Below are 13,460 nucleotides of genomic sequence, written 5' to 3' on the forward strand. Positions count from 1 at the left end.
ATAACCTCCATAAATACTGCAAACTGTCCTGAACTTCAAGACACTTTACAGAATGGAATTTAATGGCTCCAAAATACTTGTTTTCCTATAAGAGAGAAAACTAAATTCTTTTCCCACCTCCCACCCCCAACCCCACTTTAAGAACATTTGTATGATGTGCTTACAAGAACATTGAAGGCCTGTTATGGCAACACCAAAACTGCATTTAATTAATATTTGTTATAGGGCTTTAGAAGAAAAAAATCTGCACTGTGAAAACATATGAATTTTATTGCATCTTTTTTTGGGTACGGCTTGTTGGAAATGATGTTGAAAATAGATTCATGACACAGGAAAATATTTTAACACAAAACTTGCTTGACAAAAGCATCTCAGTTCAGTTTGGGTATAACTGTTATTCCCCTTTAGATTCAAAATATTTCTCCTTTGAAGTTATAGCTGTAAACCATTAGTAGATCCTCACAATTCAATTTATCACTATCTAAAAGGTTGGAAAAGCAGTCTAAACTGACACAAAGATTGCAATGTGTCTGGTCTAGGCAAGAACAAGTATCTTCAAGACACAATAGGTCAGAATATTTACTCTGCTGTCATAAATTCAAATCTACTTGAGACAGTAACAAATACAGATGAAACATAATGAGTAAAGCTCAAACCTTTAAGAATCTAACAAGTGCACTCCAGCTCCAGCATCTATTAAAGTAAAATATCCCCTACTAACAAATACAAAATGAATAAGTGCTTCCCCCAAACCTGCCATAAAGCTTTCTGGACTTATTATTACATAATCCAGATCATCAAAAAAATAAGTTTACTCAATTTGATGAGCTCAACTAGCTCATCTTCACTGGAAATTGTCATGATGCACATTACCAACACATTGTTAAAGAAACATGAGTAAACACCTTTTATTCACACTTTACAAAAAAAAAAAAACAAAACCAAAAAAGAACATAAAAGTTATGCATTGACTCTACTACATCAATTCTACCTGCATTTCAATGTACTGATTATAAACTGGACACATTTGATGTCTGCACAACTTTAAAAAACCAAAACCAAACAAAAAAACACCTCAAACAAAAACCAGGTCCCAGACAAGAATTCAAGATCAAGACTTTAGAAATTTAAAGTGAAAATATTAGACTTTATAAACTATGTCATTTTATCTTAAAATGGTTAAGCACATTTAATTGCTGAGATTTTACAATAAAATTTTAAGTCATATTGGCAATGACATCCACTGTGGTAAAAAAACAAAAACAAAAACAAAAAAACATGCTCACAGCATTCAGCAATTTTTCCTTTAATATTCATACAGTGCCCCTTTTGCTTCCCTGCCTGCAGTTGAAACAAAAGCAGTTAGACCAAGCTCTTTTGGAATTCATTTAATTGATTTTTGAAAGATGAGAGAATGGGGAGAGAAAATATAAGTTAATTTTTCAAGATAAAAGTTGGCGTTACATCTCTAAGCTACTAATGGCACTATGAGCAACAAACACAGGATATGATATTGCTTGACACACTAAAATAAGACTTGGTCACTTTAAAATGATCTGAAGAATTGTCTTGGGAACCTGTTCTGAATATACAATACTGAATCTAATTACACTGCTTCATAAATGAGAAAACATTACTTTTTTTTTTTCCAAGAAATGATATTCTCTTTTTTGGAGAAAGGAACACACTGAAACTGAAAAGAATTCACATGATAGTAGTATTTTGAGTGACAGGCAGCACTGTGCAATGACTCTCTGAGCAGTGCTTGGGTTTGGTGAGCTAGGAATTGGGGACCCACATTCTGAACAAGTTCAAATATGTGATATTCAATGCTTCACAAAAGGAAAAATGCCACAGCTTCTACAAAAGCATCTTCATAAAATTTTCACAAATGTTAACAGTATTTTAAAAATATAAAAGAGGATGCACAGATTCTCTCTGCATGCACAGGCAGTGCTTGTTGAGAACAAATAAGAGCAGGCACAGTGGAGATAGGACAAGTAGTATTTTAAACAGAAGTTAAGAAGCTGTACATAAGCATCCCTAATTTTTCTTAACTTAAAAAAAGTTAAAGATTTAAAAATATTAGAATGTACACACATTAGCCCATAGAAGTCTACTGATTACTGACTGCTTAGCTTATCTGTCCTGGGAGTCATATGTTTTTTCATACAATTCAGAAATACATGGATAAATTATCTCTGGTTAGAGTTAATGTCTTAAGCTTTAAACAGATTTTGATTTAGAAAGCAATGTTCTCAATTTAAAAATAAAGTAGTTCAAGAGGGCTAACACAACCCTAACAGTGCAAATCCTTAGCAGAGAAAGCCTGTGGCAGCTTCTTTTACTTACAAGCTGGCCTAACACATGAAACCAATAAAAATTTAGCCTTAGTTTACAATACAATCATTTCCAAATCTGATTTTTTTAAAGTACAAAATCTCATAAATCAGGTCTTCTGTAATTCATATACAAGCATAAAGGCTAAATTCAAATTCTATATTTTACAAATAAGTCTGAAAAAGGAGGAAGTGAAGTACAGAAGAATGGTCTCTAGATGTTACTACTGGCCTCAGAAAGTAGTGCTACAGATTTCTGTGCAAAGAGAATATGCTCTATAAACATTTCCCTATTTCAAGGCATGAAAATATTATGCTGGATAGGAGAAATAGGAAGATTACTTGTAACAAATTAAAGACAGGTGCAAATGCACCAATCCCTGTCTAACAGTACACAAAGCAGACTGGGCTCAGAATTTTGTCTCTGTTGATAGCACCTGGCTTTTACTATGTCTTTACCAAATAATCAAGATTCAAAATTCGGATCATCATTAAGAAAAAAATCCCTGTTGGCCATACCTCACTCCTCTATATTCAGATTTTACAATTGTACAAATCAGATTGAGGTTGCCCTCTCAATGTACTTGACTACCTCCTGCCAGGAAGGTGGATACCATTGACTGGGGGCAGGAAGGGTAGTAAAAGCTCCAGTTGTGCAAAAAGTGAGAAGTGGTCAGAAGGGATGAGTGGGTGTGGACAGCCGCTTATATTGTTCTCTATTAGCCAATGGTGATCCAGAGGTCCAAGAATGCCTAGGATGTTCAGCTGAGGTTTAGAGTAGAAGATGTAGTCAATTATACCCTGGAAAACAAACAAAAACAAAACCCAAAAGATGTTACTGAAACATCAAGGGCTTTTTCTGGGGAACACAGTTTTAAAGTTTTATCACTTGTAATTACCATAATATGACCATCATAAACCAAATCATTCAAACAACTTCAGTCAAAGAAAACAATGAGAATATAAATCAATATTAAGGATATGAGTCAAATCAATGATACAAAACAAAAAGGGCATAAAAGTGGCTTCCAGATTATGCTATTTAGCTTTCAAATGAAATCAACATAAATCCTGCCTCCTGAGACCTGTCCTGATTTAGCCTTGCCACTAATCTAGTACCCAGCAGAATATGAAATGGTAGGAAGGAAATACCTGGTTCCACTAGAGATAAAAGTTGACTAGCTGAAAGGCATGGGGATCATTAGTTCTAATGAGTAGTAAAAATTATACAAATTAAAATGTTAAATTACCTAATTTTGGGGGGTGGAATGGCTCCAGCTATGACAATTAGAACATATCTCTATGAGGAAATAAACCATAGGAACACTAAACTGAAAACACTTTTTTTTAAAAATATAAGCACACTTTTCCCTTCTTCCACCACCAAGTCCTATTAATATATCTCATGAGGTGATGACCATAGGTTCTCAAAGACCATGCTTGCTGAATTTAAGCATAGATCGTAGACTGTGTATGTCTCATCTAAACACTAACCTATTTAAATGAAGAGGAACTCATAAACAGCAAGCTGGCCACTATACCAGATAATGAAATTTTTTGGCTACATAAATTTACAAAGAACTGTGCAAGATGTGGAGGGGCTACAATCAGCACTGAGATTTATACTGATGACTCTTAAAATAAAATGGTAGAAATGACAAGGCAAACATTCTATTGGAAGATTTAAGGTGTAAAAAAATAAGAGAGTCTGAATAATTTATAATTCATAAATAAATGACATGCAGGTAAATAATCCATAGAATTCTCTCTCTAAAAAAGGAAGGATGGACCCTTCTCGGACAGGCCCACCCATACACAAAGGCAATGCTTTCAGAAAGACAGATTTCAGTGAAATATTTTACTTTTATAAATGAAATCAGCTGCCTAGGTAAGTAGTTACACTATCTGGCTCCTCTCCTCCTTCATTGCTGCAGCTAAGTACATAGAGAAGGGATGGGATTATTCTTAGTAATAACTGACTTAATTAAATAGCACTTTAAAATGTGTAAAGTGCTTTACATACATTCACTTATTTATAAGGTAGGTACTTTTGGTACCACCTCATTTAACAAATGAGTTCAAAAAGATTAAACTATCTGCCTGTGGTGGGTCACACAAGTGCTGGAACTGGAATGTGAATCCAGGTTTCCCATGCCCAAGGTCAATGTTTACTTCCACTACTGCAAGGGGCTTTTTGTTATATAATCAATAGAAATACTGAAAGGAGGATTAACCCAATGTCCTTACTAAAAATATGAATCTGGAAAGGCTAGTGAGAGCAGTCAGTTTTGACTGATGTTTTTAAATTTTTAATATTTTATTTTCCCCAATTATATGTAAAAGCAATTTTAATATTTTCTTTCCAAATTTTGAGTTCCAAATTCTCTCCCTTCCCCCATACCCTGTAAAAAAAGCAAAACAATTTGATATAGATTATATATGTATAGTCAGGCAAAACACATTTCCATGTATTTGACTAACATTTTTAATGAGGAAAAGGAATGTAAGCAGGGAAATTAAGATCAGGACAGCAAGCTAGGGTGAAGAAGCAAATGGGGACATAGTGAATTTAGCACAAGAATATGAAAGATATTGTAGAAAGTAAAAAAATAAAATAAAATAAAATAAAAAATAAAAAGCAAGTACCAACACCAATATAAATTAATATTTAGTTTCTTTTTTGGTTTCAGGTTTAATATATAATGAATCAGATGCCTTTTGCACTTGTCTTCCAACAACTTTTTATTTCCCTCCAACATTCAGAAAAGTTTTTTTTTCCTCTTTTTAAAAAAGGCTACAAAATCCAAGGTCTTAAAGGGCATTTTGTTGTTGCCTTGACAATTGTATCAACGAATCCTCCCATTTGAGCAATATGGCAGACACAGTCATGTTAACTGGGTTAATGGAAAGTTGGGAGATGAAGAGGGAAGTAGATATCCTTCAGAAGACAACATTTTCTAAAATAGCTACTATATATACCAGGCACTGTGCTAAATGATCTACCAACATTATCTCATGTGATCCTCACAACAATCCGGGGAACATGATATTTTTATTCCTCTCTTACAATTGGGGAAACTGAGGCAGATGTTAAGTGATTCACACAGCTAGTCTGAGGATAGACTGGACTTCAGGGTCAGTGTTCTATTAACTATGCTACCTATGTAAAGTAATAATTCCTCTATAGATTTTATCCACAGGCAACAAGTTGAATAAAACTAATCTTGGGGTCAACAGTGCACTCTGATATTTGTCTAATGCAAACACAATAAATTACATTAATGTAGGGTTTCTATAAATTTACCAAAGCATGATCAAGAAACGAGATATATCAGTCAAATATTTTGATTAATAAAAACTATATTCTATGCAGAATAATGATCAACTTAAAAATTAGAACACACTACACAGTACCTAATTTCTGAAAGGATATCATAGTATCTCAGGAATGGCATTATAAAAATCATCTTCTAGACATTACAGTTCATGAAGGCAGATCTCTTTACTTTAGGTTTCACACAGAAGTTAAATGTTATTACATCAGCAATAGAAGATGAGTTCTTTCCCCTTAGAATTATACATTTTTATCACTGTATAATTTTATGACAAATTTCATCCAAATAAGCACATACTGAGTAAATATGAAGATGTCTTTTTCTAACCTAAAATCAATCCATTCCCCTATTCTTACTCTTTTTTAACTTTTAAAGCTACAGGGAGATATGTGGGTAAGGGAGAGAATGCCTTTTTTTCCCCCTAGCCTGTGAATATAAAAAAAGAGCAATATTTAGTATAAAGAACAATGGAATGGGTGGACAAGGTTTGAGTCCCAGATAAGTTAGAGCTCACCTCTGTTTTATCAGCTTCTTCAATTGTAAAATGGGAAATTGAGAGTAGACTGGATAAGCTTTACAGCTCCTTTTAAGCTCTAGTACTCTAAGAGTCTATAAATCTAGAGTTTGCTGCAGAATTTCAATAGGAACTAAAAGGCACCACCATACTTCACATCTATTTTTCTGCTCTTAGATGAAGGCAAATAACTAATGGAAATTTAAGATTTGCTAGATAAGTTGGCATAAAAATTGAGAATACATTCTTTTTCAAGCTACCACCTCATTCACCAAATTTATTTTAGCAGCTGACAAATTAATTCAATGAAGAAACATGCTACACTTTGGTTATAAGAACCATTCGTCAACTTGTACTCTTAAGCTGCATGTTTGAGTGATCTCAACAAGAAAATCAGGAGTGATAATAAATTTTCCCCATAATTTAATGTTTTAAAATAAATTGAACTTTGTTTAATTCTGATAGTAAAACCAAAGATACCTCAGTTAAACAATTTGCAATCTTGAAATATGGTAGTCATTAAAAAAACAAAACAAACAAAAAAAAACAAACAAACTGTTAACATGTCCAATTTTAACTATCCAAAACAGAGCTGAGAGGAGGGGGGGGAGGACAGAAGCATAAGAAGTCTCTGAGAAAACAAAACAGATGTTTTTGAAGTATATACACTGAAACATGAGAATATTCCTCAAAAGACAGTCCCTGCTTCACAGTTTATTTACTCTTATTTTAGATGTGTACCTCATGAGTTTGGTAATCTGTTTAGCACAGAGAAGCACAAAAAGCAGCAATTTGATAGACTAGAGTGGGGAGAATTATTAGAAGATATATGAATAGTAGCTAGAGCAATAGAGTAAAAAGAGAGAAATAGTGTGGAAAACAAAAATAACTTTAAAAGTATAGCATAGTACAGGGATAGAGTCTTAAAAACTTCAACAATTTCATCACTTTATACAGCATATATTCGTGTCATGATCTTGAATTATTAAGAGAAGATTAAGTAGAGAATATTTTTATCTATTCCTCTCCTCTAATGTTATCCCTGAAACATGAAAAGGGCTTTGGATTTCCCAAAGTCTAAATCAGATGAGCACAAAACTAACTCTACCAGGGTGGAGAAGTTCTTGATCATAGAGTTGGTGATAAATTATATCTGGTCCAAAGGTTAATAATTAAATTCAGAGAGGCTCATACCTCCCTGAGATAGTGAGCTGTCAAAAGAGTACCAGCTGATAATTTTCAGCAATAACTCAAAAAAACTATCTAAATTATAAAGGAGTTATGTCTTAAAACATAGATCAATGAAGTATTGAAATATAAGTATATGTTTAAAAAGAGAAAATTTTATCAGAAGATGGTGATTTAAAACATTCATTACTATGAATTCCTCAATTTCCCACAAGAAAATGAGGAGTTAGTATAATACAAATCTATGAAAGGTAAAATTTTCCCTTTAATTGATAGTTATATATATATATACATATTTATTTATGCTAGAAATATGAAGAACATATCACATAAACTTTATCAAAGGATTTGCCAATGCTCAATGTTTTAGAAGAACAGTATAAATGAGTGTTTTTATCCACACTTAAAAAAAAATCTGTCCATGTTTTAAAGACGTGTATTTTATTATTTTGACCGAAAAAGCTACATGATTTTCTAATAGAATACATGTTTTCAAGTCCAAATTCTCACCTTGAAGTCAAATGTGTAATTTGTATAAGGCATTAGGCCATTCTCATAGGCACTCTTTAACTTGAAACCATGTGTAATCCTTCCATTTGTCGTTCCATTTTTCCCATTACAGCTGAAGTTAGTAAGACTTTCGTTGTATCTTAGTTCTTTGAAATCCTTATGATTTGTTTCTACTCCACCAGTACTCAAGTATTCTACGACACCTAAAATAAACCAAAAGAACTTTTAATAGCTAAATTAAAATTTAAAAGCTAAAACTGTCAGGCTTATTACAGAGTTGTTTTATGCCAATATATAAGTGCTCCAAAAATATTATTTACAAAAGCATGTTAAAACTTATTTTTATTTAATATCACATTTCCACAACTTTCAGATACTTTACTACTAAAACTAGGGGTTATTATATGGTGATATTTCTAGAGAATAATCCTCAATCTTAATTAGTAGTAATAATTCTCTGAACACTTTATGAGACCAGTTGTAGAGATAAAAATAATTAATGTAAAAGCTCATTATTCTATCTGCCCTTACAGTTTAATAAGCAAATTATTTTATACTGTATTTATTCTACCAAATCAAAGAATAGTCTTGAACTATATTGATGTTTATGGAGAAAAAAGGTATAAATATAGAGGAGAAATGTAAACAAATGTAGTGTCTTCCAGTTTGATAGGACAAGCTTTACAATTTAATAGGATCAAAGGATGACAGATTTAGAAATAGAATCTAAGAGGCCTTCATTTCAACCTTTTCATTTTATAAGACAAGGAAAATGAAGCTCAAGAAATAAAAGGTAAAAAGCAAAGCCAGAATTTGAATCTGGCTTCTCTGATTCAAAACTCAACATTCTTTCCACTTTATCACATAACAGTTGCATTACATACCAAATAGTATTTCAAATAGAACTTGACTCATTTACCCAACTTGGCTTAAGTTAATTTCCTTGAATTTTGTAAATAAAAAAATAAAACCAGTTTAGCCTACCTTATGGCAATAAAATATAATCATATCCGAAATTCTATGAAAGGATGGCTGGAACCCAAAAGAAGCATTGTTAACAAGCTTCTCATAATATGGGATATACCAAATAGCTGAGAATACATAGATTATTTATACATATATAGATAGATATATGTGTGTGTGTGTTTGTGTATACATACATATATATATATATATATATATATATATATATATATATATATATATACACACACACACATATATTATATATTATTATAGAGAATACAATATATATAGATAAGAGATGAAAACAACTATCCATTTTTATCAAGGTAAAACAAACTTTAATAGTATATATTTAAAATAAAAGAAAAGACATGAAGAGAATTATAAATAATTAAGTCTTTTAACTATCATTACAATCATATATTAGATGCAGAGTATAATTCTGAGAAAGACACAAAAATAATTAAAATGGGGTCCTCACCCCTCAAGGAACTAAAAAAAAAGATAACATCATTTTTGCTTTTTAAAAACCCAGGAGGAACATATTTTAATATTAAAGTACTATAATGAATTAAGATAGGAAATCTTAAATGGGGGGTGGGGGGAGACTATGAACTTATTTACCATTTAAAATTTTTGTAAATATCTTTTAATTTTTTTAAATACATGCAAAGATAGTCTTTAAACTTTAAATATAATTTCCTTTGTAATGCTATGTATTTTATTTCATATATTTAAAAACATTATTTTGAAGACTAAATCCAGAGGTGCCATTAGACTGCCTATGGTGTCCAGGATTCAAAAAAGATTAGGAACCCCTGATTTAAGAGTACTGAATCAGAAACCTAAATTCTAATTAAGTCATTTCTCAATTTAAACTATGTGTTTTAGGGGCAGCTAGGTGGCGAAGTGGATAGAGCACCAGCTCTGAATTCAGGAGGTCCTGAGTTCAAATATGATCTCAGACACTTAACACTTCCTAGCTGTGTGACCCTGGGCAAGTCACTTAACCCCAGCCTCAAAAAAAATAAAATAAAATAAAATAAACTATGTGTTTTAATAGCCAAGAGGAGTTTTAACATTTTAGTATTAATAGTATTTTCATTATACTATTTCATTTTTTAAATATACAAAATCATTTCATGGCATATATATCTGAAGTCAGTCTTTTCAAATACTAAATCTTTTTTTTTAATTTATTTTTTTAATTTTATAATTATAAATTTTTTGACAGTATATATGCATGAGTAATTTTTTTTTAAATAACATTATCCCTTGTATTCATTTTTCCAAATTTTCCCCTCCCTCCCTCTACTCCCTCCCCTAGATGACAGGCAATCCCATACATTTTACATGTGTTACAGTATAACCTAGATACAATATATGTATGTAAATCCAATTTTCTTGTTGCATGTTAAGTATCAAATACTAAATCTAAGCAACAATATTATCTTCAGTGACTATTTACATTAAAAAATACATATTATTCTTCAAAATAAACATTGTTGTTCTTACCAGAGTCTGGCAAAGAATTGAGATCTGCACAAAGAACAAGTGGAATGGTTCCAAGTTCTCCCAGTACATTAGACTTGAGACTCCGAGAGGCTTTGTCAATAATGTTCTTTACTTCAGAGAGGAACATCATAGTTTGTACCAATTTCACATCAGAATATTCAGGATCCCAATGCATATGTGCATTAGCAACAAGAATAAGCTGCTTTTCTGTCCCAAGATGTGGCTTTCCAGCTAAAATTAAAGGACAAGGGAAACCAAACATTTCATTTCATGTAATCTCATTATTGAAAGCAAATGATTTTAAATGGCTCAACTCATTTAAAAATGTCCTTTGTATCTAAATAGTCTCAAGATCCTAAAAAAACAACAACAAAAAACCACACCACAACCTAAAAAGGAGGAGACTACTTCCAATCTACCTTTGCTGCCAAAAAATGGAGGAAAGTGTTCAAGTTCATTGTATGAATAGCTATTCCATTTTATATTTACCTCTCTATTTCTTTCAAATCAAAAATGCCTACAAGCAAATAATAAAGGCTTTTTTTTTTTTTTGCTTTTCACTCATTCTTTATAAGACTTTCTTAGGAAATAACTCTTATCTTAAATATTGTAGGTAGAAGAAATGATTTGACATATGGGAAAAAAAAACTTTTCTATTTTTTCTGAGGCAATAATCAATTAAGATATGATCAACTACTTTCTACTCTTTTCAAAACTGTCAAGAAAACACATTTGTATTTTAGATCCCAATTTCATCAGAAATTAGTCACTTACATGACATTTCAATCAATTCTTTTCGAAGTTCTAGTAGCACTGCAACTCCAATGTTATCTTTTGTCATAACTCTGTTCAGCATAGCTTCAGACCCTTCTGAATTTGCCATTGCTAGTTGATTGAATTCAACAGTGTGTTTCTGAACCAATGTGAATCTAAATATTGGGAAAAAAAAAAAACAGTTGAGAAAATGCTTTCTCAAGGGAGGCAGCACGGTATAAAGGAAAGAGCCTGGGACCAAGAGACAGAAAGCCTGGCCTTAAGTCCCCAATCTAACACATGACTTTGGTAAGATACATTTTCTCTGAGACTTCGTTTTTCAATCTGGAAAAAACATCTGGCTAATCTCTTTACTTCTAAAATTCTAAAATTTTAAAACTGAGGGATATAACACATAAAAAAAATTTCTAATTTTACACTTATCTGATGAAGGTAAGATCACTCAAAGAAAATTCTCCACATTTAATGGCAACTTACCAAAATTAAATTTAAATTATTTTCAGGTGGCACTAATCTACAGAGGACTTTAGAGTTCTGCACAGGTAATATGGAGGTTCTCTTCTCTGAACTTAAATTTGACTTAACCACAACACACAACCTCTTCTCATAATTCTTATATCCCACTTTACCAAGGATCAGGTTGAAGACAGGCAAATTAAGAAGTTCTTTGGAAACATTAGGTAAAGGGCATAGTACTTCCATTGATATGAATTAAACTGTAACAAAAAGTGTGTGTGTGTGTGTGTGTGTGTGTGTGTGTACAGAATTCTGATTGAAATTTCCCTTCAATTCTATGAGAAAAAAATTATGACCATAGTTTTATTTTCATTAATAGTTCAGTTTCTTTAACTCATTCAATTAACAAACTGGTTAATATTCCCTTAAAAATCCACACTGAATACAAAGTTAAATATATTATTTTTGCAAAGAAAACAGCTTACTTACTTTTCTGTCTTGAAGAATATTGCACAGCCATCAACATGTTTTCTTTCCTGTTCTGACATTGTCCTAGCTCTAGATTTTGGACTAAAGAATCCATTATAGCCGCGTTCCTTTAGCTCTACCAGAAAAAAACTGTAATACTGTTCAGTTTCAACCTCCTGAAAAATCATAAACAGCACAGCATTTCAGTTCCCTAAAAACAAATTTATTATAACACACAAACTATTATAAGTATGCCCTTTCTACCATAATTAATTGGTTATATTAAAATATAATGTTAGGTGAAAAGGGGCAGTCAGTATCAAAAGAACACTACTGTTAATGGATGATCATATTATGGCTGACTTTAGTTATAATGTATTAACCTTTTTATTGCAAAAAGGCATTGATCAGGGCAATCACCCACATGTTATTTGTAGAGGTGTTGCACTTGAATTATAGAGGTAAGAATTGCAAAAGCCCATCCCCTTTTTTCAATACATGTTCTCACCTGCTTGTTTTTCATTTTACAAGTACAAACTGCCCATATCAATTCTTTTGGTACCCAGGAACACAGAAAAAAACCTAAGATGTAAAGATGTTGTTTTACCCAGGCAATTTTTAAGTAATTAATTATAATGTCACTACAGAGATTGGTATGTAAGCACCATACATGTATATTTTTCCTATATAAAATCAGTATGTCCTAATCAAGATGGTGCTAAAAGAAAAAAAAGAAAAATCCCATATACATAACTCCATTTTCCCAGCTACTTCAGACTAAAGTACATTACAATAGTCAGGACAATGTTGGAAAGACTCAGCTATCATTAAAGATTAAAATTAATTCATCAGGGTAATACAGGGTTGCAGTAGGAAGCTGAGAGTTTGCCTACCAGGTCTAAAACCCAAGGGATTAAAGCTGAAGCTGGGTTATAGGAAATTTATAAATATAGGAACTCAAAATGTGTTAATTGAGAGATGCCAATTAATGTATACTTTATTCCTAACTTTGGCAATTCTGAAAGATGGGATTTTGTACATTTAAAAAAAAAAGTTGTGCTTCATAAATTACCTGAAGACTTATGATGTCAGCATTGCAGCTCAAGATTTCCTGCATAATGGCTTTTTTTCTATACTCCCAAGTAAGTGCCCATGATGGACAATAGCCATATAACTGGCGGGTTGCATACTTGTCACAAAGAACATTGTAGCACATGACAGAAAACAAAGCTGTAGGGAAAAAACACACAAAAAAACTAACTTATTCACATAAATATCGGAAAAAGATTTTTACATTGTTAGATGCTAAAATTTTATTTAAGGTGCTTCAATTTAGAGGTAAACATAATATTGATGAAATAAAACAGTTCAGACTTGGCTTTTAGACATTCACTG

The 13,460-nt window shown here is 32.0% G+C and overlaps 1 protein-coding gene across 4 annotated transcripts in view; it reads right to left on the minus strand.

Annotated features, from left to right (window-relative positions):
• Window positions 1-247: 247 nt before the first annotated feature.
• CNOT6 (CCR4-NOT transcription complex subunit 6) overlaps window positions 248-13,460 on the minus strand; it is a 49,911-nt gene continuing 36,698 nt past the window's right edge. For all 4 annotated transcript variants that reach the window (XM_074292332.1, XM_074292329.1, XM_074292330.1 and 1 more), the window contains 6 exons: window positions 13,138-13,295; window positions 12,087-12,241; window positions 11,142-11,296; window positions 10,368-10,598; window positions 7,887-8,089; window positions 248-3,140 (listed from right to left, as the gene is read on the minus strand). In XM_074292332.1, the coding sequence (XP_074148433.1) occupies window positions 2,928-3,140; window positions 7,887-8,089; window positions 10,368-10,598; window positions 11,142-11,296; window positions 12,087-12,241; window positions 13,138-13,295 (1,115 nt within the window). In that variant the 3' untranslated portion in view covers window positions 248-2,927. The remainder of the gene's footprint in view (window positions 3,141-7,886; window positions 8,090-10,367; window positions 10,599-11,141; window positions 11,297-12,086; window positions 12,242-13,137; window positions 13,296-13,460) is intronic.

Source organism: Sminthopsis crassicaudata, chromosome 2 (genome assembly GCF_048593235.1).
Source record: "Sminthopsis crassicaudata isolate SCR6 chromosome 2, ASM4859323v1, whole genome shotgun sequence".
Classification (NCBI taxonomy): domain Eukaryota; kingdom Metazoa; phylum Chordata; class Mammalia; order Dasyuromorphia; family Dasyuridae; genus Sminthopsis; species Sminthopsis crassicaudata.